This window comes from Pestalotiopsis fici (genome assembly GCF_000516985.1).
Source record: "Pestalotiopsis fici W106-1 unplaced genomic scaffold PFICI_Scf_1, whole genome shotgun sequence".
Classification (NCBI taxonomy): domain Eukaryota; kingdom Fungi; phylum Ascomycota; class Sordariomycetes; order Amphisphaeriales; family Sporocadaceae; genus Pestalotiopsis; species Pestalotiopsis fici.
Window position 1 is genome coordinate 2,432,649 of NW_006917091.1, and position 26,628 is coordinate 2,459,276.

At 49.2% G+C, this 26,628-nt stretch overlaps 9 protein-coding genes across 9 annotated transcripts; 3 read left to right on the forward strand and 6 right to left on the reverse strand.

The window, feature by feature from the left end:
* Positions 1-55: 55 nt before the first annotated feature.
* PFICI_00733 (uncharacterized protein) lies at positions 56-1,036 on the reverse strand (the record flags this gene model as incomplete). The annotated part of the gene is made up of 1 exon (XM_007829314.1): positions 56-1,036. The coding sequence occupies one exon, from the start codon at positions 1,034-1,036 to the stop codon at positions 56-58; it is 981 nt and encodes a 326-aa protein (XP_007827505.1).
* A 423-nt stretch (positions 1,037-1,459) lies between these two features.
* On the forward strand, positions 1,460-2,855 carry PFICI_00734 (uncharacterized protein; the record flags this gene model as incomplete). Its single annotated transcript, XM_007829315.1, has 3 exons — positions 1,460-1,478; positions 1,546-2,422; positions 2,492-2,855. The coding sequence occupies 3 exons, from the start codon at positions 1,460-1,462 to the stop codon at positions 2,853-2,855; spliced, it is 1,260 nt and encodes a 419-aa protein (XP_007827506.1).
* Positions 2,856-3,031: 176 nt separating this feature from the next.
* Positions 3,032-4,425, reverse strand: PFICI_00735 (uncharacterized protein; the record flags this gene model as incomplete). Its single annotated transcript, XM_007829316.1, has 5 exons — positions 3,032-3,253; positions 3,312-3,825; positions 3,875-3,960; positions 4,016-4,178; positions 4,229-4,425. The coding sequence occupies 5 exons, from the start codon at positions 4,423-4,425 to the stop codon at positions 3,032-3,034; spliced, it is 1,182 nt and encodes a 393-aa protein (XP_007827507.1).
* A 2,675-nt stretch (positions 4,426-7,100) lies between these two features.
* On the reverse strand, positions 7,101-8,813 carry PFICI_00736 (uncharacterized protein; the record flags this gene model as incomplete). The annotated part of the gene is made up of 4 exons (XM_007829317.1): positions 7,101-7,672; positions 7,735-8,183; positions 8,252-8,366; positions 8,429-8,813. The coding sequence occupies 4 exons, from the start codon at positions 8,811-8,813 to the stop codon at positions 7,101-7,103; spliced, it is 1,521 nt and encodes a 506-aa protein (XP_007827508.1).
* A 3,718-nt stretch (positions 8,814-12,531) lies between these two features.
* Positions 12,532-13,770, forward strand: PFICI_00737 (uncharacterized protein; the record flags this gene model as incomplete). Its single annotated transcript, XM_007829318.1, has 1 exon — positions 12,532-13,770. One exon carries the CDS (start codon positions 12,532-12,534, stop codon positions 13,768-13,770), a length of 1,239 nt encoding a protein of 412 aa, XP_007827509.1.
* A 689-nt stretch (positions 13,771-14,459) lies between these two features.
* Positions 14,460-15,233, forward strand: PFICI_00738 (uncharacterized protein; the record flags this gene model as incomplete). The annotated part of the gene is made up of 1 exon (XM_007829319.1): positions 14,460-15,233. The coding sequence occupies one exon, from the start codon at positions 14,460-14,462 to the stop codon at positions 15,231-15,233; it is 774 nt and encodes a 257-aa protein (XP_007827510.1).
* A 382-nt stretch (positions 15,234-15,615) lies between these two features.
* On the reverse strand, positions 15,616-18,902 carry PFICI_00739 (uncharacterized protein; the record flags this gene model as incomplete). Its single annotated transcript, XM_007829320.1, has 4 exons — positions 15,616-17,521; positions 17,572-18,181; positions 18,229-18,416; positions 18,472-18,902. 4 exons carry the CDS (start codon positions 18,900-18,902, stop codon positions 15,616-15,618), a joined length of 3,135 nt encoding a protein of 1,044 aa, XP_007827511.1.
* A 1,221-nt stretch (positions 18,903-20,123) lies between these two features.
* Positions 20,124-22,061, reverse strand: PFICI_00740 (uncharacterized protein; the record flags this gene model as incomplete). Its single annotated transcript, XM_007829321.1, has 9 exons — positions 20,124-20,152; positions 20,202-20,369; positions 20,426-20,553; positions 20,618-20,729; positions 20,787-21,013; positions 21,087-21,153; positions 21,225-21,297; positions 21,464-21,572; positions 21,628-22,061. The coding sequence occupies 9 exons, from the start codon at positions 22,059-22,061 to the stop codon at positions 20,124-20,126; spliced, it is 1,347 nt and encodes a 448-aa protein (XP_007827512.1).
* Positions 22,062-24,426: 2,365 nt separating this feature from the next.
* On the reverse strand, positions 24,427-24,788 carry PFICI_00741 (Non-histone chromosomal protein 6; the record flags this gene model as incomplete). The annotated part of the gene is made up of 2 exons (XM_007829322.1): positions 24,427-24,668; positions 24,722-24,788. The coding sequence occupies 2 exons, from the start codon at positions 24,786-24,788 to the stop codon at positions 24,427-24,429; spliced, it is 309 nt and encodes a 102-aa protein (XP_007827513.1).
* Positions 24,789-26,628: the final 1,840 nt, after the last annotated feature.

Consider the following 26,628-nt stretch of genomic DNA (forward strand, 5'->3'; position numbering starts at 1 on the left):
TCTATTCCTCATGAGACAATGACATTAGCATATCTCGTTGCACTGAACGCAGAGGCTAGATTGCACTGATTTCTACAATCTGCCCGCCTTGATCAGGGCCTGTAAGAAACCCGTTTGTGACTACATACATCATCTTACGGTCTCTTGAGAACGCCAAACTTGACGGCTGCTCTACAGTGGTGCTATTTCCGTCTCCGAAATAAATAGTCTCGATAGGATCGTCAAGCCCAACCTTCCTGATACTATTCCCATGGGTCGCGATGTACGCATACACTCTCTCGCACTGCGATATGATTGCAAAATCGTCATAGGTATCTCCTGTTGAACTCGGAAGGGTCGACAAGATGGTGGCATTTCCGGCCTTGCCGCCGTCTCGAGTAATCGGAATTCGACCAAACAACCCTTGCGCGCTGTTTGTAAAGTATAAATCAGAGTTCCAGATTTTTATACCATTGACACCGAGTGGGACATTGCCAGTGTCTACTGGTGCCAAGATACTATCGGAAAATGCAATGCCGACATGACCCGTACGAATATCGATTCGGTATATCGAGCCATTCTCAGAATTCGCGGCGAGAACAATGTCCGGGTTCCAGGGTAGTAGAGCCATGCCATTTATCGACGTACTGTCAGGAATCGAAGCAATCACATCGATTGCTTTTGGAGAGCCCAGTGAGACTTTGAATATCTTTGCAGACCCTGGCTCTAGTCGAAACTCGGTCAAATTTCCTCCCGCAATGGCAAATGTGTTTGGGGCCAACTCCACGATGCCAAATAAGGCATCCACCCCGGGAAGCTGGCCGACCAGAAAAGGTTCAGTGTCGTTGCTATAGGGATCCAAGGTGTACAACCGTCCCTCGAAGCTGGTAATGACGAGCTTTCCATCCAAGGAGTTGACGGCAATATTCTCCAGAGTGGTGTTTGCATCGAATTTGTATAGCTGTCGTGCTTCCGGAACCAGTCGTTGATGGACCAACGACGTAAATGCGCTTGCGGCAGCACAAAAGAGAACTATTACGATGCTTAGACGGGGCATAGTGGTGATGGTCAAGCGTGCTAAGAGTAAATTCCAGTGTCTTGCAGTCCTTGATATTCTATACAATTTGAATTGCCATGATTAAATCAGTGATTGGCTTTTTTGTTCCTCCCGTATTATACTCTGGAGCACTCAGCCCATATAATAAATTCACTATATCGGATACTAAATGGCACCCGCTCCCGTTGACTAAGCGGAATACAGTCCATTGTGTGGGGTTGACGCCGGATGACTCGACGTTCCACCACGCACGACAAAGCCCCAATTTTAATTTGCAAGCCTATAAAGACTTCGGCAAAGTCAGAATGTCCGATATTAGATGATCATCGGCGGTCGGTGCATGTAAGTACCGCGATATTTTCAAAGTAGTCGTCCTGAGACTGGCAGTGGTATAATCGCTATTATGCTCTCAGAAATCTCAATATGTATATATATATATATAGTATATTAGTCGTCGTGTTTGGATCTTCAAATACAATTGCGACTATTCTGAAAGCCACCATCTATAGAATTGAGGATCCTGGTCACTGGTGCGGGCCTCGCTGGCCCAACAGCTGCTTTCTGGCTGACCAAAGCCGGCCATGAAGTCACCATTGTTGAGCGCTTCTCCCAGCTGCGAGCCGCCGGGCAGCAGATTGACATTCGAGGCCCTGCTGTTGAAGTAGTCAAGCGAATGGGACTGATGGAAACGTTCAAGTCCAAAGTCGTGCCCGAGAGAGGACTGAAGTTTGTCGACGACCGAAACCGACAATTTGCCTTTTTTGGAGTCAACACGGACGAGAAAAGCTTCACCACCGAATACGAGATTATGAGGGGAGACTTTTGCGAGATACTGTACCAGGCCACCAAGGACTCGGTGACATATATCTTCAACAGGACCGTCGAAAGTTTTACGCAGGATGAGAACTCGGTCCAAGTGCGCTTTTCCGATGGCCACGAGGAGACATTTGATATGCTCATTGGTGCAGACGGGATCCGGTCGAGAACCAGAAAGATGATGCTGGGTACAGACTACAGTGGCCCAGATCCTTTCCGCTCTCTGAGGTTCCGCGTCGCCTACTTTTCTGTCCCTAGCCACCCTGATGACGGTTGGGAGTTTACCTCGTACCATACGACGCAAAGACGTTTTGTGGCGACTCGCAAGAACCACCCTGATACGCTTCAAGCTTACTTCTCCATTGTCACCGACTCTGCTGAAGCGGATGCCATAGATAGACAACCTATTGATGAGCAAAAGAAGTTTTGGGCCAAGACCTTTCAAGACGCAGGCTGGCAGTCGCAGAGACTCATTTCCGGAATGCTTGGAAGCGACGAGGCCAAGAACTTCTACCATGAGCACGTTGGCCAAGTCAAAATGGAGTCATGGCACCAAGGTCGAGTAGTCCTGTAAGTGGCATTAGTCTTCTCCGATAACATTGAGAATTGCTTGCTGACTAATCTGACGCCTCTATTAAGAGTTGGCGACGCAGCATCTTGCCCTTCACCACTAAGTGGATCCGGTACTACCTGCGGTATTGCTGGCGCATATGTGCTTGCAGGGGAGATTGCAAAGCATTGCAAGCACTCCAGCGATATGGCCGCCGTTGATGCCGCCTTCAAGGGCTATGAGACAGCATACCGACCTTTCATCAACATAGTCCAAGAACTGCCTGCGAGCCCGGAATTCATGTTTCCAAAGTCCCATTTGGGCATTTGGGTCCTTCGCTTTGTTCTGCAAGTGGCAGCCAAATTCCGCATTCAGGCTGTTATCGACTTGTTTTCAAGCCACGATGGGGATTGGAAGTTACCGTACTATGGAGAAAGGGAGTCTCGACAATGATTTGGTGAGTGTTCCATTGCTCAATGGCACTATGGGATACACATAGGATATGTTCTTGTCCTTGGAGAATTCTTCAACTTGACATAATGGAGTATATTAATGAGAAAAGAGCACGATTCAATCTATTATAAGTCAAAATATTAGATATCCCGGTCTGAAGACCATGCCATGTGAATCTATGCCTCATACGTGTAGCACAGTGGGCCCTCGGCAGTGTTTGTCAGCTCCCGAATGGTGATTGGATAGCCTCCAGCGTAACCGAGTTCGACAATGTCGTCCAATGTCGCATTATCAGAGGCTGGCGAGTTTTGAAACGTTCGGGTGCCAGAAATCACGTATTGACGATTTTCAATGTCAAGGTACTGCCAAAGCCACCACATCAAGTCGATCATGCCATGCTATGAAAACAAAAGTTAGTCGTTGCCGGTGGGTTTCTCGTGTCAAGGGGATTCTTACGTGGAGGAAGAAGATGGGATCACCGGGTGAAATGTACACATCGTCTGCAGGATTTCCACCAATCGTGTAGTGGCCGCCGCCGTGAACACCAAGGTCACCCGAGCCAATGGGACCTTGCATGAGCTCTTGAAAGTCCTTGATATTGTCGGGGTTTGTGAGGAGGTTGAGCATGGACGTGCTGTTGGCGTACCCCAAGTTGGCTTCGGTGGTGACATCCCGCACTAGGCAGCGCGGATTCCAATCGTAACCATTGTTGGCGCTGGTGGCAGTAGAGCCGTTGTTCAGAGGCAGAGCCACGGGCCCCAAGTTGACAACCATGTCCTTGAACGGACCGGATTGTACACAACCGCCACCCATTCCAGCGGGAAGATAGACGGTGTTGTTCTCGTCGAGTGTGAGAACAAGATCTCCGCGGCCGGGAATGTACTCGCCATTGCCACCCATACTGTAGTCGCCTCCGTCAAAGATGGGCGACGACGCCGGGTCAGAGGCATAAAGGCCCCAGTTCCAGTAGCTGCCTTGTTTTAGTGTCTTCCCTCGTATAATTTTAGGTCCAAACTTACGGTTGGGTCCCGTTGTAGCCACACTCGTCCTTCAAGGCCTGCTCATACGAGTAAACAAACCAGCGGTGCCAGGAGAGGAAGTTGCCCTGTACTGGCATTAGCCGAATGAATCATCACATGGTCCCAATCATCAACACTCACCGTATAGTGGATGGTCAGTGTCTGGTTCATATGTGCAGCAACAAAGTCATCATATCTGCTCTTGGCTCCAGGGACCAAGTCGCTAGGAGTCTGGGCTGGGAGACTTTGCAGACAGGTAACAGCATCTGTATAAGCCTTTCGGTCGGCCTCGGGCATGGAACCCCTTACTATGTCAGATCGTCGTTTTATTTTTCAACTTGGTTGATGACATACCATGCCTTTCGCACAACTGTATTTTCGCTTGTGCAGTTTGAGCTTCCATTCGATGCAAGGAAAGCTGCTTGGTTTGCAGATGCTTCAGCCAACAATTCATAAAATTGAGTCAGAGCTGCATCAGTGTCATCTCGTGCAGTCGGTGCTGCAAGAGCAAGACCAGAGACGAGAAAAGTAGACAAGATCGATGAATACATGGTGGCTTTTTCTTGATCAGAAGTTGCTTGGTGTCGAGAGAAGGTCCTCAAATCGCACGAACCTTTGAGCTACTTATACAGAATTTGACTCTGCGATACCTCAATGTTGACACGAACTCACCAGCATACTAACCTTTTTCTTCACATCATGTTGAACTTCACGTCGTTACACCCAACATCCAAGTCGGTCACGGTCTGCACGAGCATATGCACAGAGCTCTAGATTACGCGGACGATATCCCGGGAAGAAAGACTTGACCTGCAGAAGAATGGATAAGATGGAGTCTTGTCAAGTTACTTTGCCAACGATAACAACGGCACAAGAATCACAGCTGGGACACACAGCCCGAGCATCGGCTACGGGAAGCCTCCAAAGAAGGATTCCCAGCCGGTCGTTGTTGATGGAGACGATAAGCTCGAGACCATGCACACCTAGGTAAGCATCATTATAGACATGTTCAAGAGAAGCTCCATATTGCAAAGCCACAACACCCTACTGGTTCAGACAACGAGCCAAGAGATCGATCGTCAGGCACCATACTATAGAAAAAGTCTGCCACCAACATGATGCCAAGCTCTATAGGGACAAGCTTTCTTAGACGCGCGTTAGAGGATACGCAATCCATGGGGGCATGTTTCTACTTTCGCTCGGACCAGCGCAGATCACTGCGTTTTCTTCTCCACCATCATGAACTGCCAGAAGCCAGGGACCCTAGCCAGCCGCGTCACAAAATACCCAAAGGCTGTTCTCGAGACAGCATCAAGGTGATGATATTGCGGTATTTTGTTGTAAATGTCAAGCCTTTCAATTGCCGAACCTTACAGGGCCCCCTTCAAAATGTCCGAGCAGCTTGGCAAATGCTTGTAGTATAACCAGCCGAGGCTCCACTCCCGGTATTCAGGCCGCTAGACTGATCATAGCAAGCCGATCATTGCTGCTCGTACGCATTTCGAAACAACGTCCGATTTCTGGATCCATGGTCAAGGGACAGGCAAGCGAGTGTGTGGGAGCCCTCTATTGTCCCGGAAAACCAGCCCTCTGTTATGATCTCGGCCGAGCAAAACATTTTGTAAAATAAGTCACTTGTGTCCTATGTGTCCTGCCCATGATGAGCTACGCACGTGCATATGATCGCGGATTGTATCACGGCAATCATCTGAAAGTCCGCAGTATAGCCATGTATCCTTATTATATTTCACGGTATATAATATGCAGACAGTTACCAAGATAGAAAGAGCTTCTGTAAACCTCTATGGTCCGCAAGCTATGAACCCCTGGTTGGACTCTCTCCAAGGAGGGTATGCAATATACAGTGCAGTGATAAGAGAATGTCCAGAGCGAATCTTTAATGAACGATTTTGTTTGTATAAATCTCCTTGGCCAATTGGTCTGCCGAGTTGATTCTTGGCAAGATGCTCTTGATCTAATCTTATCAATGCGGGGGTTACTCGTTTCAAGCCACACTACAAAAGGACCAGCCAGCCCTACAATACCCACATGCATCATGGGAACACAGTCGTACGTAAGCTTCTCCCCCAAGATTCTCCCATACGAACTCTCTTGCCTCGCTTCCTGGGAAATATCCCGAGATCCCCGTCCATAATTGTATTTCTATGCTTAAGTCGTGTCGGCACTGAGTTGCCAATTGACCAATGAGACTGTCGTCTGGGTTGGGAACATTTTCCGCGATCTCGCAAAGAAAACCTTATACAGCAATCGCTGGATCCATAACACATATCATCTGGTCAATCAATTGTCAATGATATTTTCCTAATCCAGACTGAAGATACGTTTGCAATATGGATTTGGTACTATACTTGTGTCTTCATGGCTTGTCATTATCTCTCCTAGGTATATGCTGTCATGGCTCTAGTTCTATAAATTCCTGGTGCAACTGTGTGGCTCAACTTGAATGGAGCCTCATTACGACACCTCACGCGTCCATAATATATATCCACGCGAAAACGTCTGTTCGCTTAGACATAGCCGCGAAGTCGTAGAGTTGCAACACAAATACCCAGAACTAATCAGTGCCCTCAGAATGATATGAATAACGGGGTCCGAGACCCAACGTGGCGGTGCCGTTACTTTTTGGTGAGCGGGCCCTAATGATGAATGTGGCAGTTGCGGGGGATCAACCCAACCCTGCCCTGCGCAACGGCTGTCGGGGGCCTTGTCGGGGGCCCTGTCGGTCGGTCGGGAACTGGTGGTCTGTTCTGTTCTGCCCTAATCACTCATCGCGATCCTGATAAGTATACACTTACGCGTCCTGGTACTTGTTCTCTGGTTTCTTTGTTGATAGCAACATTATACACTCTATTTCATCTTTAAACGGCATCTAACTCGTATTCCGATCGGCGTTTGCACACGCGGACATGATCCGCACTCTGTGAAATGTTTGCGGCTTAGGCGGTCTACTTGATTTTATTAAAGCAGACTTATAGTTGTCATTATCAACCTGCCTTTTGTGTACGGCTCCGACTGCGTTTCCAGGCACCGCACGTGGCCCTTATCCGCGTTACCATCCAAAGTCAACCTCGAGAATCAAATGTCATCCTACGTGATTTATTCGATTCCCACGGAATCTCGACAACAACTGATCCTCGGTAATATAAACCGCCAAGCGAGATTAGACTCATCATTCATCTTCAACGACAAAATTCTAGCCCACCAGTTAATTCTTCACGGGCTTGAGCCGACACAGCAAGGGCTTCTTGATCCATAACGCGTAAGTCTCCTGGTCGATCCAATCGCGGCTCTCGTCGCAGATTTCAAAGTCGAAGCTGAACAAGACGTGGGCCAGCAAAAGTCTCATCTCGTGCATGGCCATGTTCTGGCCGACACAATCACGAGCGCCGTAGCCAAAGGGCTGCCAGGCATCCCTCGAGTCATCAACGTACGCGGGGTCGCCGAGCCAGCGCTCCGGCACAAACGAGGTGGCATTCTTAAAGTTGGCCTCGGAGTAGTAGGCCGAGTAGTGATGGCACGACACGCGCGTCTCCTCTGGCAGCCAAAAGCCCATGACGGTGTGGCCGCCAGCGGGGACGACGCGCGGGGCGCCAAATGGCACTGGAGGGTACAAGCGAAGACCTTCCTTGATGCAGGCGTTCATGTACTTCAAGTTGGCAATGGTGTCAAAGTGGATGTCCTTGATGGCCTTTGCCGAGTCTCGAATCTCCTTGGCGAGTCGCTGCATCTTTTCAGGATTGGTGAGTAGGAGGAACGTCAATCCCGAGAGGAGTGTTGCTTCAGGGAACGGTCAGTACGTTGCCAACTTTACTTTTCAAGAGACACACACTAATACTCACCAGTTGTTTCAGAACCGGCAATCATGAAGAGCTCTGCATTCGAGTGCATCTCTTTGAGCGTCAAACCTTTTTCGGAACCGTCGGCGACCATGACCAGGTTCCATATGTCTGGCTGGTCGGAGCCCTCGTGGAGACGCTGGTTGACACGGTCCTCTGCATGCTTGCAATGCTCAACTCTTTGTTTTCGGATCGCCTTTGGCTCAAAACGAGCGAAAAACTCCCTCAGGATCGTATAGTATCCAATCATGGTCGAGTATGGCATCATCTTGATTGAGCCGAATATGGAGGCGACCCACGGGCTGAACTCGTTCTTCTCGAGCAGGCCCAAGGGGTGTCCAAAACACAACTCTGCCATGGTGTCAAAGGTTGCAAAGTTATAAAGCTGCATCATTTCCACTGGGGTGCCATTATCACCAAGTTCGTGCAATTTTGACACCAGTATATCGACGCTAATTTTCCTTTCACATTAGCGACACGTGTATCGAGATTTCTTCCATTGCTGTGGATGACGACCTACTATTTCTGAAAGAGAGGTTCCTGCTTCTTCAGAGCTCGCTCCGAGAATGCGGGCAGAAACAGACGGCGCACTCGGTTATGGTTCTCATAATCAGTGGTAAGTATGCTGGGAACTCCTATAATCCGATCATCAGTCCATGCATGTTTGATGATGATGACTCTCCTGGTGACCCCTTACCGTTGATCGGTTGGACAAAGGCTTCCTGTGCCTTTTCCATGTCTCTTTGACCTCTAACGTGACCATGGACGTCTTTCCAGCCTTGCGCAGAGGAACAGCTGATGTCGGTGGGCCCAAATCGTACGACTGGGCCGTATTTCTCGTGAAGTCCAAACATCCATTTGACGTCGTTTCCTTTCACATAATTAATCCAGAACGGCATGCGTGTCACCGCGCATAGCTTAGGACCAGGCACCTTGGCCAAGGGATGAAATGTGAGGAAAAAGATGGCAGTTCCAACAATGTACAGACATGAAAGACCCAGCAGGACAATAATCAAGTCAAACGATAAGATGCCAGTTGGGGATACGAGGCGGAGCAGACTGCCGCCATTGTCGTGAGCCATGGTCGTATGTGACAACGCAGCAATAGCTACACAGAGCGAAAATTTGTAACGCTACTGATTCTCTAATGGCGATCGATGCATGATATATATTTCAAAAGACGGTTGAATGTTGCGAAGCTTTATGTGGTCCCTGTCCTGACCAGCCAGTCAAACATCTCGTAAATACACAGTAGTAGTATTCATGCTGAAGATCCATCTGTATCTGTGCGTACATGCGGGGTCCGCCAGGGGTCGTATAGTCACCGACCAGTGAAAGATGGCCCAACTTCGCCAAGTATTGCTGAATGCTGGCACTCTGGTGGGTTTACCGACACTAGAGATGCAATGGTCTTTTTGAATCTCCACGGCGCAAGACTCCACAGAGGCATTCTGCAGCAAACCGTTGCGCCGTTGCGCCGTTGAGGAAGTGAACTCTAACCAACCTGACGGGACCATGCAATCTATGCCAGACGGAAATGGAGCATCTATGCTGTTTGAAGCGACTTTTGCAAGGCCAATCCCGTCAAGATATTTAGTCAGTCGGGACCCTGGCATGGTCTTGTGTTCAGCGCTCGAGCAACTTTTGTCCATCTGCTGGTATTCACGCCGAGATTTTGATGCCCGCCGCCGAGACGGCTTCGTCTGGTCCTAGTCAAGCGGCCCGGGGCTGAGTTCCTATCCGGACGCTGCCCCCGACAAAATTGTCCCTCCTGTGCATTGATGAAGATCTTGTGTTGAGCATTCATATCCCTATCTACATAGTACTCTCACTCGTATCTTTGACCAGGTATCGACAATATGATTTAACAACTAATTACTTCATCAGGCCGGGACGTGCAGCCTGTTGGTAGAGACTAGACTTGTGTAGGTCACCATCCATAGATTGTACTACATGGCGCAACACTCCACTTCACGATTCCAGAACCTGTACGCACTGGGTCTCACCGTGAATCCCTGTTACAACATGGCCAAGCCCAAGATGGCGCTCCAGAAGAGGGTAGGTAACATAGATTTTCATAGACTAGTCGCATGTAATATGATCTGACTTTAGTATTCTGCAGTGTACTAGCCTCTACTGACCACGTATAGAGCAGGGTTCGAGGAATGGAATAGCCTTGTTTGACAAACCTCCAAAGCCGAGACGCATTTTAGCTAGCACAATAGTTGCACAACATTGGCGCAATGCAAAGGTTAGTCATTAGGATGCCGAGTCCGCATCTTCGCATGCACACAATACATGACTACCTAGATCTTATAGTAGACCACATCTCATGCATAGCACCGCACGCGAAAGTTGAAACAAAGCCAATAATATAGAGTATAAGATCAGATCTTCTAGGCTAGGTATTGCTAGAGCAGTGGAGCTACATGGCTACCTACCTACCATTAACCTTAGCGCAATACTTATGATTTTAACAAGTATATTCATCTTTTATTCAGATTCGCCAGGACCTGCAGATGCAAACCTTCCATCGTGGGAAAAATGTAGTATTGACAAACGCGATAAATTTGATCTTGTTGAGCACGCAGAAGAAGTCCAAATTTGGCACCACTCAATGCAGCTGCAAGATCTTCAGAGAGTGGTCTGAATTCATTGGAGGTGTTGGTAGTGAAGATGCTGAATCATACTTACCATTTTGCCTAATGTACTTTTCATGATGAGTAGGTATGTATGTATTTGTGTTCTGGTTTATAATTATCCAAGTACATATCCAGGCGCCGGGACCTTCCGGCATACATTCTGAAAAGGCGAAAGAAACAAACATGGAAAGATAATGGAAAAGGTATACAGTCTTGTGCTATATGGTCAACTTGGTAGAACCTACAACGATTTCCTCACCTGTCCACTAGGGACATTAGCAAACTCCGGGACCCAGAATCGCGTAGGAATTCTGAGCTCATTGATCGGACAAGGGGTAGAGCCTGGGTTCACGAGGCTTTGCTTCTGGTAGAGAGGCACAAGCTGTGGGAATGTTCTTCTATTTGCGGCCGTTGACCTAACCCACAGATTCTATCCCGGAAATAATGGATCCGGCGGAATGGAGGAGCGCTATGCGCGGGTAAGCGCTTGAAATAGCATGAGACCTGGGTCTTGTAATAGTTGGACCCTTGATAGGATATCATTGTCGAAATAGAACATAATGGCAAATGATGAAGTCATCTTTCACGGGTCCTCGATACTGGAGCTCGCAATTCTCGAGCCGAAAAGCCTATTACCTACCCAGGTACATTATCTGCCCGACGATTTCAACTGAGATTACCGGTCAGTCAGCAGGCAAGGCAGGCGCTCAGAGACCACTATGGCCGAGACAGGTTTTACGCTAGACAAGAGCTCGGCGGTTTCTTGGGTGTTGTGCTCCTTGGCCACTACAAACCCACCTGCGCGATATTGTATCAAGGGGTCCTGGGGAAGAATAGAGAGATCTAAGCAATTAGTCTGAATAAACAAGGTCACTGGGCCCTTGCTGAGACGTTGGGACGGAAAGAAAAAGGAGCAAGAAAATAAGAGTAATAATGTAAGCACACATGCACGTGTAAGAGAGACATTTGAAAGACATTTGACCGAGCTTTTCAAGATGCTATCAAAGTGCTGACCACCAACTTTGACGTTTACCAGCCATCTGATTTGTTCAAAACATCGGAGACAAGATTGTTTTCGCCTGCCAGCATGGAAGGTCAGCAGCGAGCTTCCCGACCAATATACAACCTAGCCCCTCGCTAGAAAAACGGAGGCACGAACCCAAATGGCTGGGCCAGTGGCTCCCTACAAGGATCAGAGTCCCTCTTCGAGTGCGACACCAAAAAAGCCTGTGTCTATTTCGGGCAACGCCACTGGATTTGTAAGGGCAATCCCACTCGCTTGGGTCTGGTCGTGTAAGAATATGTTTGTGCGTTAGGTATCCATCAATAATGAACCTAGAGACCAAACAAACATTGACAGCTGGTTTGTATTCTTGATCTGGAATGAGGATGGAGGGACAAGCAAGCAATACTGGAACTGGCAAATGCCGGTATCCTGCTTGGCACCATCGGGCTGTCAGCATTTGTTTGATGCCCGTTGGAACTGGCGTGGGACCGGATAAAACTCAACGGTGTTGGCACACAACCGGCTGCCTGACATCCATTTGAGCTCTGAGTTGATGGTTGCACAGTTCAAGAAAACAGAGCCGTCAGGGTTTTAGTCTGGAGTAGCTTGATCCTAGCCTGGGCCCCAGGCCATTCTAGCACCGATGCATCGCCATTCTCTTCGAGGCTGAGTGAGGAGAGCAGAGAAAGAGGGGAGAAACAGATCGCCATCACAAGCGTCCGCCTACTTGGCAAACAAGCACTGGGTTCACTCATCAATCACTCAACTGACCCCCCGGAAAAGCTTCCTTCCTTCCCCTCTTGGAAAGAAAGCTTTGCACAGCTCACCCCAAAAGTTCCAACCCGACCCGACCCCAAGCTCAGCTCAGCTCGCTCGGTTCAGTTGGTGACCGGCGTCGCAATTACAACCACGCCCAGTACCCATGTCAGCACCGCTGAGCTCGTCACTGTGCCACGATAGTAGATAGGGCTTACATAGCGAGAAAACTATTTTCTTTCTTTCCCTTGCCAACTCTCTTCTTGCTTTTTACACTCATCTATTGCATCCAGAGAAACAATCTGTACATACACTGTAAAATAGAAGATTCATATCTCTGTCATCATCGTCACCAACGCGCGCAAAGGGGGAGCAATCAACTTTTTTTGCGCAAACATGGTGCTCCGCAAAAAGGAAGTCTACACGGTGATAACGCCAATCCCCGGATTCATTCCCCGCCAACTGGCCATAGATATCCTCCACAGCCATGGTGAGGTCATCACCCTGAACCCGCTCGTGCTCAGTCACAAGCCCATCTCGGCACCGCGCAACGCCCCCAGCGACGAATTTTACTCGACCTGGTACGAAATCACCGAGCGCCTGCAGTTCATTCCCGGCATTGGCAAATTGGGCTCTGGCGTCATCAATTTCAATGGCTGCTTTCACGACTTGCCGTGGGGCCTACAAACCCACATTTACGCTCCGGCTGGCGTCGACCTCCGGAACAAGTATCGCATCGGTGGGAACCAGCCGGGCGTCGAGCCACCGGAGCAGCAGGAGATGGGACTCGGCGCCCCCAAGGACGGACTCTATCTACGCGAAGATATTGAAATTCGCTGCAATTTTGCCATGGTGAGCTTTGTCAAGGCGCAGCTCAAGGCTGCCAGCAAAGAAATGGTGGATCGCATTGTCAAAAAGGCCGAATTGCTCGAGGCCGGTGTCCTGACTGCCATGATCGAGAATGGCAAGATCAAGACGTCAAATCCAAATGACCGATCGCAGTACACTGGCGGCTTGGCGGCTCAGTCGCCACCAGACTCCCCAGCAAGCATGTACCACACGCATACGGGACAGTCTTCCATGCCGCCAATGTCGCCTTCTATCCCGTATCAGATTCCACGGCCCGTCTCGTACCAGGTGCCGCCGAGCTTACAACAACATCAACAATTCAATAGACCCAACTCGTCCATGTCGCATCAATCAGGTAGTTACCAGTATAGCAAGCCAGTAGAACACCCCCAGGTTGCCGAGCTGCCTGTTGAGGCACCGCAGAAAAACGATATTGTGATGGAGCTACCGGGAGACATGTATCATCCGCAGGCATCGCCAAGCTTGCATCCGCCACAACTGTCTCCAGGCATTTCCGACACTTCAGGCAAGACGTCACCAAATCCGAACAACTGGAGGTGGTCACAAAGTCAACACAGCCCGGGTTTGCAAAGCTCAAGGCCGACATCCTACAGCTCCGAACCGGGAAATGCACCGCACGGGTCGCCAGGGCTCGATCACAAGGGGTTCGCATTTGAGCTCGCTACCCATGCCGAGACCCGAGAGGAGCATCACTCTGGGCCAAAGACACAGCAGCACAACATTCCGCCGTACAATCCTGCAGACTATGCGCGGCTCAGTCGTTGAGATTGGGCAAAGAGATCAGACTGACGAGGTGTAAATTGTCCTATTTCATTTGCAGATTTTGATACCACGAGGACTATGGCGTTATCCAGACATGACTTTTGGCCGGCCATCTCTTGAAAAATTGGCCATTTACGATTTCCTGATTTGAGAGATGTTTTCTACTATGGGGTTCAAGGATATCCCGCGGGCAGTTTGACTGGCGAATCAAAATATCAAAACTTTCTATACCCTATAAACGTATTGAAGCAATCCAATGCAACCAGTTCGGCGTGACAAAAACGGAAACTAAAGGCCATGCAGAGATCGTGTAAACTGGATGCGATACTCGTATGCAGGAAATTTTGGTGTCTTTTGCTGCGGCGGACAGATGTACGAACTAGTGAACCAGGACGGATTCGGAAGCTCAGTAGCCGTATCACGCCGCTTGACTCACCCCGGGGAAAACGCAACTTGTGTATCGCCGGAGCTCCCAACTTCCGGCGGGCGCCCTATAGCTCCTTCGGATACAAGAACATCCATGGATCCATCTGCTCCGCCTCTTAGAGAAAGCGGCAAACATCATAACGCTTTTGGTCCGACTGACGCCACTCGTCCAGAAACACTCTAGGGCCTCGCACACCTCTACCAATCCGCATCATTTATACGCACCACTGCATTGCTAGCCCATATCACCAAGTCGAGAATAAAACATGTCCGACTCCAAACCAACCTTTACCATATCCCGGGCCTCGCCGGGCGATGTGCCGCGGATCGGCGAGATCTCGACCCGCGCCTTTGACAAGGACACAAATTCACAGATGAAAATCATGGGTCAGCGGCCCGGCGCGTTTGCGCAAGGCATGGTTGCGGGCGCGCGGTCCTGGCTAGAGTCGCCGCGGGCCGTGCTCATCAAGGCCACCGACGACCGGGACGGCACCATTGTGGGGTCCTGCGCCTGGGGGTTCCGGGGCGTGGAGCTTGACCCTTCGCCCGGCGCCGAGACGGACAAGGACGTCCTCTCTGGTCGACGGGAAAATGGGGACGATGACAGTACAGCAGCGAGTGCAGGCGAGGATCAGACTGAGCCCCCCGGAGCCGAGAAAATCAAGGCGCTCGAGGGCATGACGAGTAAGCACTTGTTTGACTTCATGGGCAAGCGGATGCCCGAGGGCTCCAAGTGCATCTTTATCGGCGGCATCTCGGTGGACCCGCGCTACGAAGGGCTCGGGGTTGGCTCGCAGCTGCTCCGCTGGGGCACCGAGCAGGCGGATCGGCTGGGCGCCTTTTCGTGGGTGCACTCGTCCGAGGCTGGCTGGGTACTGTTCAGCAAGCACGGGTATGAGGAGGTTGATCGTCTGACTTTTGATCTAGACGAGTGGGCTGTCGGACCGCCGCCGGCGGATGGCGTGTTTGCCGGACGGGAGAAGTGGGGAGAGTATACGTTCCGGTACGGGTTGAGGCAGCCTGTCAAGGTGTCGGAATAGTCTGTCGGAATGGTTTGAAGATGTGACTCGGCGGGGGTCTCTGCCTCACTTGTTTCTCGAAATGCGCAAGATTTATTCTCAGTATTGGTTCCTTATCTAGGTGTAATGATGCGGGTTGTTCTTAGCTTAACGCTGAGTAGGTACCTGTGAAACCAGTCAGCTCATTCAAGCCGGGCGCTTGCAACTGGCCGACCTTGATGAGTTCAAGACTTGAGATACCTAGGGGATGAGGAGTGACGTTATTTTCAATGTAACCCGAGAAACTTCAACACATACTACAATGCTTATGTACACGTTATTCCGCCTGATAAAATCCAAAGCCTCGTGAACTAAATGTAAAATGGTACAGTTCGGGGCTACAAAATAAAAAAGACGGCCAGTCTCATGTTTGATTTTCGGTTTCCACTTCTTGAGGATGACGAGCCACCCAATCTTCGAGAAATTTCAAGCACCCATTGTCCTTCGACTTCTCTTTCGCTGTGCGTGCTGCATGAATGGCGTCGCACTCGAGCCCATATCTGAGTCGAATGTTTCCAGGCAGATTGATCTTCGCCCCGCATTCTTCAACCAAAAACTTCACAATCTTCAGCTCCCCACTTGCTGCTGCTTTTGCAAGGGCTGTACCGTATTTGCCGCACCTGAGAGGAAGATTGACGTCTGCGTGACCTTCTTGAACCAAGAACTTGACAGTTTTGAAATTCTTACGTGACGCTGCTGCTGCTAAAGCGCTTCCATAACGGCCATGCTGAAGAATCATGTTAACGTCTGCTTGGCCTTCTCGGACCAAGAACTCCACAACATGTTTACTGGATCCGCGACGAGATCCTGCTTCTGCTGCTGCTGCTAAAGCACTTCCATAACGGCCATGCTGAAGAATCATGTTAACGTCAGCTTGGCATTCTTGGACCAAGAATCTCACGACTCTTAGACCGAATGATCTAGATGCTGCTGCTAAAGCACTGCCATACTGGCCGTGTTCAACAACCATGTTGACGTCTGCTTGGCCTTCTTGGACCAAGAGTCTCACGATGCTTAGACAGAATGTTCTAGATGCTGCTGTTAAAGCACTGCCACACCTGCCGTGTTCAACAACCATGTTGACGTTTGCTTGCCCTTCTTGAAGCAAAAATCTTGTTGTCTCAAGATCTCTGTTTTCTGCTGCCATTACGAGGATGCTGCCTTTCAAGCCTATACCCACATTCGGATCAACCATTTGTTTTGTGATTAAGAGCTTGAGGGTGTCAATATGGCCATAATAGTATGCTTCAGCAAGAGCTTCGGCATTATTCGTTTTTTGGCTTTCAACATTGATTCCACGACTTAAAAGCTCTTTGCAAATGGAGTTGGAACCGCCGGCTGCAGCGACGGCCAAAAGGTTCTTCCCATCATGATTGGTCTGCCAAAGGTCATAATCCGCTTTCCACCAATCCTCCAAGACCTTGTGGACCGCGAACCGGCAGGCAAGTAGAATGCTTGCCGATTCTGGAGATATCATGCGTAAGGGGGCTGTGCGGCAATGACCCGGGATGTATAGAAAAGATGTGCGTGGAAAATATCGGTCTTCAAAAACTTGGTCGTACCAATTTCGATACTGAGGGCTGCTGTTGTCAAAAGAACCCAGGAAGGTCTGAAGTTGGCGAGTCAATGCATTGTCAATTCTCTGCTCTTTCAGTTCATCATCTCGTTCCTGCTCTGAGGAGGTCTCCTGTGTCTGAATATGATTGATCCAATGATGTCGAGAATACACTTGGATGGGATGATCAGTTTCGAAGATGCCATCTGTGACTGTAGTGTGGTTTTTTACTTTGCTGGTGTCCCCTTGCTGCTCAAAATTGATAAATGTGTGGTTGAGAAGCTTCAGGCAAGCCTTGGCAACGTCTGAATGAGACTTCCGGATGCCAAAGCCGATGTCTTCAAGATATTCAATGACTGAAAAATGTGCAAATCTCCATACGTCTCGTTCTGTATCGAAGACGAGCATGTGGTTGCATAGTTTCAGCAATTGGACTTCGGTGATCTTTTCAAGCAACACCAATTCGTCACCCTCCGTGTTCAATCGGATTGCGGACAGCAATTCTTCTCTTCCGAGAGGGGCAAATGCACACATGACCCATCTCAGAGCATTTTCTGCTAACCATTTGTCAGTCCCCTTTCGGATTCTTATTGCAGCGAATAGCTCGTCATATGTGCCCTTTAGGGTATCAGGCAGCCGGCCGAGGCGGTCTTTGATGTTGCTGATAGTTTCTTGCTCTAGAAGCTGATCGACCTGAAGAGCTGCCCACTGGAACCTATTGCGTATCAGTATCTCTCTGTTTGGCCAAGCCTACTTGGGACATACATTCCGCTACTCTTCCCCTGGATTGTACGCTCAATAATGAGTTGTAGTTCAGGCGGCATGTTGCTCCAATTATCATGATTGACAATCTCTTGTTTGACAAAAGTCTTGATGTCTTGCTCATTGTACTCTGCCCGGACATCAATACTGGAGACAGAAGAGAGTCTGTCACGGATATCTCTTTCAGGACGGCTAGAGACGAGGATACGGAGCGGCTTGCTGCACTTTTCCAAGAGAGTCTTGAGTCCCTCAATAATGTACCTGCGAGAGCTGGGTTCGCATTCGTCCAAGGCATCAAGAATGACTGTGGTCTTTGCGGAATCATTTATCAAGTGAGATAGATACTTCTGGCACTCCTCGAGATCGAGGCCAAGCTGTTGTGTTTCTCGCCCCTGCCAGCGATTGTAGAGCTGCTTTCTCGCAGGATGGTCTTCTTTTGCAAACAGTAGGAGTTGACGAAGCAGGCATTGGAAAATAGATACTGGTTTTCGACGCCGTTCCTCTTGATGATCGCAGTAGAAGAAGATAACCCCCTCATTTTGTGAAAGGTTTCCGGATTCTCCTTTCATGTAATCGACAACCTTTGACATCAAGCATGTCTTTCCAACGCCAACTAGGAAGGTCAGTATAGTAGCTGAAAGCGGTAAAAGAAAAGCTTACCCTGCCCTTGAAGCCACAATATTACTTGTGAATTACTCTTTCGCCACTCATTGAAAGTTTCGTGCAAAAGTAGCCACTCGCACGTACCCTTAGTTCGCTTCTCGCTGTTGCTGTTGTGGTGCTTCTCATAGGGTATAGATGAAATGGCCTCCAAGAAGGAGCGCTCAACATCACCCAGCTCAAGCACGCTAGTAAAACCAAGATCAGCAATCAATCAGCATAATGAGATAAGTTGGAACGCACGTTTGATCGATGGTAAGTCCCTTTGATATGTCTTGTTGGAATACTCTGAGCTTTTGGACGGTCTCCTGTACCGCTTTGGCTGCAAATGGCCACTTCAGGGCTCGCCAACCAAATCTTCTCATCCTCGTGGAACCAGGCTGATTTTGTAGATTTTGTGCCAGCTTGGACTCCAAATCTTCCAGTTGCTTTTTGCAACCTTGATGGCCTTCAATCAGCTGTCGTGAAGTCTCAAGGACAAAGCCCATTCGGCCTTCAAGCAACATTTTTGTTCTCTCGTGTTGCGTCTGAACGTTTTGCACCTCTTTTCTGAGCTCCTCAATATCGCTTCTAGCATTCTTGACTTCTTCGTGATATTGCGAGCAGAGTGAGAGCACTTTGGCTGAGAGATCAACCACAGCGATGACGCTGGCCACCCCACCAAGCGCCTCCATTGTGGTGGACAATGGAAAACTCAAGGTCGAAAAATGGTTAGAGTTGTGCTTCAGGCGATTTCTACAACTTGAGAAGAAGAGTGCTCGCTTCCAAGCAGGCGAGGACTTTCATTTGCTCTAGGTGGCATGCATTGCTCCGAGGCTGTGTGCGGGGCCTGCATGATGTATGTGGGCAGTGCATGTGGTGTGTTGTTCTCGTGATACGCCCCCCTTGTGTGACAGGCTGAGCGGAGGTTGCGCTGTCGGATTTGGGTCAACTTGGGCATCTTGTTTTACCATTGTTTTTTTTTTTAACCATTTCACCTGTGATTGTTTGACCTTGACAAAGTCAAAGGGTTCTATTGTTTTGCAAAATATACTCTCATTTGAACGAGTGAGTTATCAACTGGTGCGAAATGTCCCCCAAATCAAGGGCGCTGCGCGGTATTATCATTAAATGATGGTAAATACTGAATGTAGAACTCTTTCTTTACCTACAGCTAGTCTCGGGATGGTGGCGACTCAGGCAGTATGGCAGGGTTGATTCCAATCTTTCTAACATGGTAGATGGGCAGGTCATATGCTTCTCAGCTTTGCACATGCTATTCTCCCGTCACGATTTGCGGAAACCATGGTAAAAAGAAACTTCTGCCATTATCCATATATGTTGTTACGTTATGTAGATGAGTTTCATTCAATGAAGTTCATGACGCACGCCATCTAATCGTGGGTATACCATCGTCAATAATGCCATCTCTCAAAGGCTTCAATGAGACTAGACAAGCAAAGCATGTATTACTCGTTCCCTTCCCTCGAATATATACACTTTGTGACAACAGAAAGGAGAAGCTCAAGTCGACCAGGAGAAATTAACTAGCAAAGGGGGGATATAAACCTGAAAGCAATACACAAAAACATGTGCATATTGTTTTTTGTACAATCTGCCAAAGTCCTCCCGCGGAAGAATCTTTCTTTTGGGGCCTCGTCATGTCGTAAATCGTGAATCGTCAATCTGTGATTACTTTCCTTTCTGGTATCTTTCATGAAATTTGAGCCCCGGGCGAAAAGGGACTCGGTGCTGCTGCAGTCGTAATCGTTCATATCCAAATCATCACATCGTAAATATGACCCTAAGTTCGCAAGTCCTGATTTTCCCATATATGTTTTTCATCATCATTGCCCACCAACCGCAGCGGCTGTTATGTGGCTCGGAAACGGTAAAAGATGGTGTGGTAAGGGCGATCAAAAGTATGTCAAAAACTTATCGGCATCTACATCCAGGTCAGAAATAACGCCTTGGTCTCCAAGTGGCGCTCTTACCAATTGGGTTGACAAAATAGATCTTGAAGGTGTCCGCGTTCAATTTAGTTGTCGGTACCGAGTAGCCGTCACAAAAAACGTATGCATGAAGGTTCTTCAACAAAATGACATGTTCTGACTTGCCGCGTTTCAACCATTGAGAGCGCGGGGTTTCGCCGGGTCCAGGGACTACATCGCCGTCAGTAGATTGACAAGTGTGAAAGATATCTTGGCCATCTGCTTACGGAAGGCTGTCCAAACAGGGCAGCCTTTGAGGTGGCCTTCGCACAAAGTCATCTGGAGTCGACGTCGTTTGGTATCGACATCGCGATGTATTGCAAGGGTGTATATCGTCCTGTCGTCTTCCACAAAGCTTTGATCCCATCAGTACGTGATTGTAGAGTGAATGAATGTGGCGTATTGAAATCAAGACTCACGCCGTAAACATGTTGATTTCCTCCCTCAATGCCAATTCTTTGGGATGAAAGTCTACCATTCGACTACTTTTCAACTTCAAGCAAAGGAACATATTGTAGAAGAGAACCAATTCTGCCGAGATATTCAGTGTCGTTCAAGAATGACAAGTCGAATCACCAAGGAACCTACCTTCGAAGAACTCAAACTTCAAGCTTGCCCATCTCTTTGCCCTCTGCTCAGTCCTGCTCCAACGCGAGAGATACAAAGTTGCATAATCGTGACGTGAGATGCACAGTTCGTGAGCCCCATGCAAGCAGAGCCAATGCGCTTGGCGATTGACAATTCGAATCATCAGCCAGGGAGCATCATCATCCTGGAGAATGAAGGTGACAGAGAGCTGGTGATTATTGAAGTGACTATATCGAGATCCTGGTCAATATCGATGCAGGAATCGTTTGCGTCGTTCGAGTTGCAGTATCTCGGACATACCATCTAGTAAGAATCTTGGCATTGGGTGAGACAAAAGGTTGCCCAAACCGTTCCCATGGGCCGAATGCTTCAGATTGTGTGCTGCCGAATCATTAGCGACCATGACTATGGCTGGTATGCTTCACAACTGCTAAACACACCTTTTGGGTCTTTCCAGCCTAGATTTTCTTGGGATTTCTGGCTGGAAAATGGATTCCGCCCAGTGCGATCTCTGGATCATTCAGTTTTCAGTAACAAGGACAAGAAAACAAAGCTGAGCAGTAATGTACCGTTGCAACATCCAGCTGGTTGGCGCTGTCTCTCCACGGCAAGATAGGCAGGTTTTCGATTCGAGTAGGAAGGGCTCAAGTCGCTTCGTGTTAGCTGCTGTAAAGTACCTGATCGCTTCTCCCCACCGAAAGGAACTCACGGATATCTCTTGCCCTCCTGAGATCAAGTATTCGACGTTGCATATAAATCAATGAGTTTGGGTCATAATTTGGCGACCTGGAAATGGGTTAAGATCATGACTATAAGCTGCATCGTGCGCATTGAAACATACCTGCCGAGCAGGAAACGGAGTTGATTTAGGTAGTCATTGTACAGAACAAAGCGGGCCGGGAGAGGTGTTCCGCGTAGCTCTTCACCCATCTCCTGATACATTCTACGCCACCTGTTCACCCGACTTTCACCATTATTCGAGTAGTATCCTTCAATGTCTCTCAAAGTTCTCGCCAAACAAGGTAGGAGGATATTGAGATGATCGGTGGCCCACGGAACTCGGGCCATGTGGACTTGAGAGTGATCCGTAATGTCCCGAAGATTGTGCGACGTTGAGATGATCTGAGTGATTAGGCCGGCAAGGTGCGCGTGCATATCTGGTGGAAGGTGTTGTCGAAGTTGTTCAAGGCTCCCGGCGACCCTTTCAGCGCGCTCCGCCTCATAACAGCACCCATCAAGCAGGTTGATGCCCACGCTATTACGAACCAACTCCATGGCGGCGGCGGGACCGACGTACTTTGAGCAGTATCATAGGACCGAAATTCTCGCTCCCCTCGTTGTAGCATCTCTGCTGTAGGCTATTCAGGATGAATTCCCAAAGCAGCTTGTAGAATACATGGTGGACGGTCGCCGCCAAGGCGGGATTGGGGAAAAAGTCGAGACCCAACGCAGACGGAGAGAAGAGAAAGAGAGAAAGAAAGTGAGAGTGGAACAGAAACCCCAAGAGTAAGGGCACCTACATCGGCGAGGAAAAAGCAGAGCCTCCCATAAGGGCACCTCCGCTACGGCCGGCCAGTTGGCCGTGTGGGGCAAGTGGTGGTGTAGACCCGAAAGCCAATAGATATTCAATCACACGCAGTCAAGCTTGACCAGCATTGACATGCCGAAAACCAAAGGCTGAGAACGTGCAAGAGGCAGAGAGAGCCCTTTGGTTTTATTCAGCTTTCAAGTTCTAGTTGGGCTCTGCCCCAAACGATAATTCCTAGTTTCCAGCAGAAGCGACAGCGCAGGCCACTGCTCGCTCGCGTAAGCCGCTGCTAGGTCTGCAGGAGCTTGGCGATGTTCTGCATATTCTGCAGTGAAGAGAGACTGCGCGTCATCAATTAACAGACCTGCTACTGTTGTTGCTGCTGCCAATCATGGGTAATCAATAAATTCATACGCTCTGTGAAAGCCACTGAGACTGAGACAGTAGGCGTGAAAAAAAAGGGTAGGAGGCAGTATGAAAGCATATTGTAGAATGGGCAGTCAGCGATTGCCACGAATCCAACATCCGGTCCCATGGAGAAAATATGCAACAGTAAATTGGACCGTAATCCGGATCAGGCGTAGTGAACGGGCTCGGATATGAAGACATGCATGTATTCATATGCGGGACATCAATCGAACCAGTCCCGAGAGACCTGCCCGGCATCACGCAACTACCAGAGGGCTGGCCCAAAGGACGCAACGGATGCTGTGCCATCTGGAATCTGCAGTGTTGCTGAGCCTGCCTGCTTTTAGACCAACAAGAGCGCTGGCATCACTGCAGGAGAGGACTGTGGTGGCATGATGCTGCTGCCACTATAGGCTATAGCGATCAGAGAATCGGGGCCAAACGTCCTTATATTATGTAGAGAGCTACCTACCAATTAGCAAAACCTGGAATGGGTAGATGAATCGCGGGGAAATTTTTCTTTATAAAGCAGGGACTGCTACCAGTTGTTGCTTGCATTATAATCTGGGCACAGCGGCACACCCAAGGCCAGTGGTCCGTCCATACGAAAGGAAAGAAGCTGTTCGACCGACTCCACGAACGGCGGGGAATCTGGGGCTTATCATTATCAGAGCTCGGCTCGCAAGCCTCTCGTCCTCGTCTGCCCAAGCTCGTATCAAGCTTGCCGTGCCGCTACAAGCAATACGCCGGGTCGGTTGGCTGCAATATTGAGAAAAGGGCGACCTCCCTGCAGCGCGCCGATTCAAAGTCTTGGTGATGTGCAATATTTGTGCATTATCTTGGTCTTGTTGATTGCCATGCTGCGATCATGCGATCAAACAACAGATGGTTGATTGAAGAGGAATGAAGAAATTCGCGTAAGTTGTATGTCGTCGGCGGGATTGGGGTGGTTTAAGTCAACAGCGTCTATGGAAGAGGCTGAAGGACAGACTCAAGACTTTTTTGCCGCAGGATCTGAGAAAATCCATTCTAGGCAGACACCAGGATTTCTATACATTATTGGCATCCCAAGCCCATACGCCTTTGTTCCTAGACGTACCAAGCGAAGCTACGCCAACCAATCAGGTGTATGAGCGCCACCCACCCACCATCAGCAGCACCAGTGGGTTCCTGTATTCTTCTACGACGGCCACTTGAAATGGCACAAGATACAGCAGTAATTTCCAAGATCACAGCAAGTCAGGAATAACGCGCGATAGTGGGTGAGATATGTTCTGATTCAGACACAAGTCTGTTGTGTCGCAACTCATCATCATTTGTGGGAGACGACTTATAGTGTACATGCGCTACCAGTGACCGTCGGGTATCGTGTGTGAGATGCGACAGATCAACTGTAACGAGACAACCTGTCCCCCGAGTCGTAATTTCCGGCCTCTCATCAAGTCAAGGTCCTCAAAAGCAGCGCAGCCAACACCTGTCCGAAATCCGATATTACACGCAAAATAGAAACCAGAAGCATTCCTCCATCTAGGCTGGTTCGTTGGGACAACCGTCGGTCATCCCCTCGACACTCTGGTAGACCGGAGGCAGTGGAACAGAAAAAACGAATGAGCATTTACTCCTCGTCATCATCACCAGCCTAGTTGTCCATGGCCTAGTCAGCGCAAGGTCAAGATGGTTCAGTAAAAGAAAATTAAAATAGTTTTAAGTGGGAGATGGGGTACTCACGTTGTAAGCTTGCTTCTCATCCTCGTAACGCTTCTTGTCGGCGGCAGCCTTGGCCTCGTAGGGGGCACGCTGCTTGTCGTTGAGGGCCTTCCAGCGCTCACCGAGGATCTTGCCAACCTGGCCGAAGGAGATGCCAGGGTTTTCGTCACGGACGTTCTCACGCTGCTCGTTGGCGAAGAACATGTAGGCAGAGAGACCACGCTTGGGGGCGTTGGGGTCTGGGAACTGGTATTAGTCAAGCGTTGACAAGTTCAGTGGTGTAGAAACATACCCTTCTTGCCGCGCTTGACCTTCTCGGCCTTGCCGGTCTTACCGCGCTTGGTGGCTTCCTTAGGCATCTATGTATTGTCAGTGACTTGAAATCTCGAGTATAATGCGAGATGAGTGCTAGTGTTGAAGTGTGGCCAGGGAGTCAGTGATGGCGGGTGTAGTTTAAGTGGTTTTGTCGGCTGCGACGCGTCGCGCTACGTTGGTGGGGTTCATAGCTGCGACAATGATGCAAGACGCGATGAGCTTCATGATGTTTCGTGATCGATTGAAGACTCATGGACGGCGCAATTGCGCCCTGTCCAGTCAATCATTTCCAGCTTAAAAAAAGCTTGAAATGACCCATCGCGGTGCATCATAGGACCATAGTTGCAAGATTGCTGAATCTGCAAGCATTTGGTGTTGTGGTGCTGCGCAATTGTGCACAACGGCATTCATTGAGTGCAAGACGCGCAAGTGCAGCTTTGGGTGCGAGGTTGTGACTCTTATCGATTTTTGGCGGGTGATCAGGCCAGGCGAGCTTGCGATATGAAGCTTGGACAGCTCTGGGCGTGGGCAGAGCTCTCGCAAGCGGGCGGCGCAAAGAGGCGATGAATCGCGACGGCGAGATCAGATCCAATGGGACGGGTCCAGGCGATGAAAACAGATGCGATGCGATGAACGGGCAAGGAGGGCGATTGGGAAGAGAGGGACTTGTGATTTGCAGTGTGCAGTCATAGAAAAGCAAGTACTCACAGTTGCTGCTTGTCTGTATGTGTTGGTTTTGTATGGTATAGAAGTGTAGGCGATGATTTGTATGTGAGGGCGGTTTGTATGGGAGATTTGTATGGGAGCTTTTTGGTGAGAGAGAAGAGAGGGAAATTTGTATGGGGGAGAGTGCGGGCGCCCTTTTACTATGGGAGCTAGAGGGCCAGCTGATTGTGTGGGTGTCTGGTCAATCGCGCGCAAAAGCTGTCTAAGCTGGGCTGGGCCTTTTCTTGCCTGAGGGGGTGGGAGTGTGTGTCTGCTGCTTGGGGTGGGTGTGCAAAAGGAAAGCGGAAGAATGAGTGAGGGGCCCCCAGTTGCGTTGCCTGGTTTGTTGGTCTCTGTCTCGTCTCGCTCGCTCCCCCTTCCAAGCTTGGTCTTGCCTTTGTGCTTTGCGTTCTCACTTCTTTGGGTGTGTGCCTAGGTACATTACCTACTGTACCTGCCTTGACTTTGTTTCTTTGCCCAGTCAGTTGCTGCCTTTCCTTGCTTTGCCTGGGGCGCCCTTTCTCTGGGTCGGCTTGTCGCGTCTTCTGTCTGTGGCCCCCCTGGTATCTGATTTTACTAGTAATGATTTGCCTGGGAATACATCTTTGTCTATTAACACAATGATCGGCTTGTGAGCTGACCTTATGCACTGATTAATTTGATACAAAGTAGATAATGGCAGGTTCTTTTTTTTTTTTTTTTTTTTTTTCTGTATCAACCTACCTACATCATAGTCCACTAGACAAAAAAAGAAGTCCGTCGCTTGTTGATTGTTTCCATCCCACATGTGTAGTGAGGTATTCGCTTCCAAGGTAGGTACTTGACCATACCTTCTCTTTGGATCTACTAGATCACAGACAGGCAAGACAATACGATACAAAACAGCACAAGCGTGAGGGAAGGGGCGTCGTCGAAAGAAAGCATCCGATCGGCTGCTGGGAAGGTACCTACAGGCCCCGACCCCAAGCTACCTACCCACCTTACCTTACCTACCCAGCCAGACCAGGCGCACACACACCATAATCATGTCAAGCAGCTTATAATAACACACTTTCGTAATGTATGCGCTGCACTGACTGACTGCACAGCTCCTGCGACAGAACTCCAATTTTGACATGGCCAAATCTATGCGAGCCAGGCTGAGGTTACTCTTACTACTACGCTACTGTATATTATGAT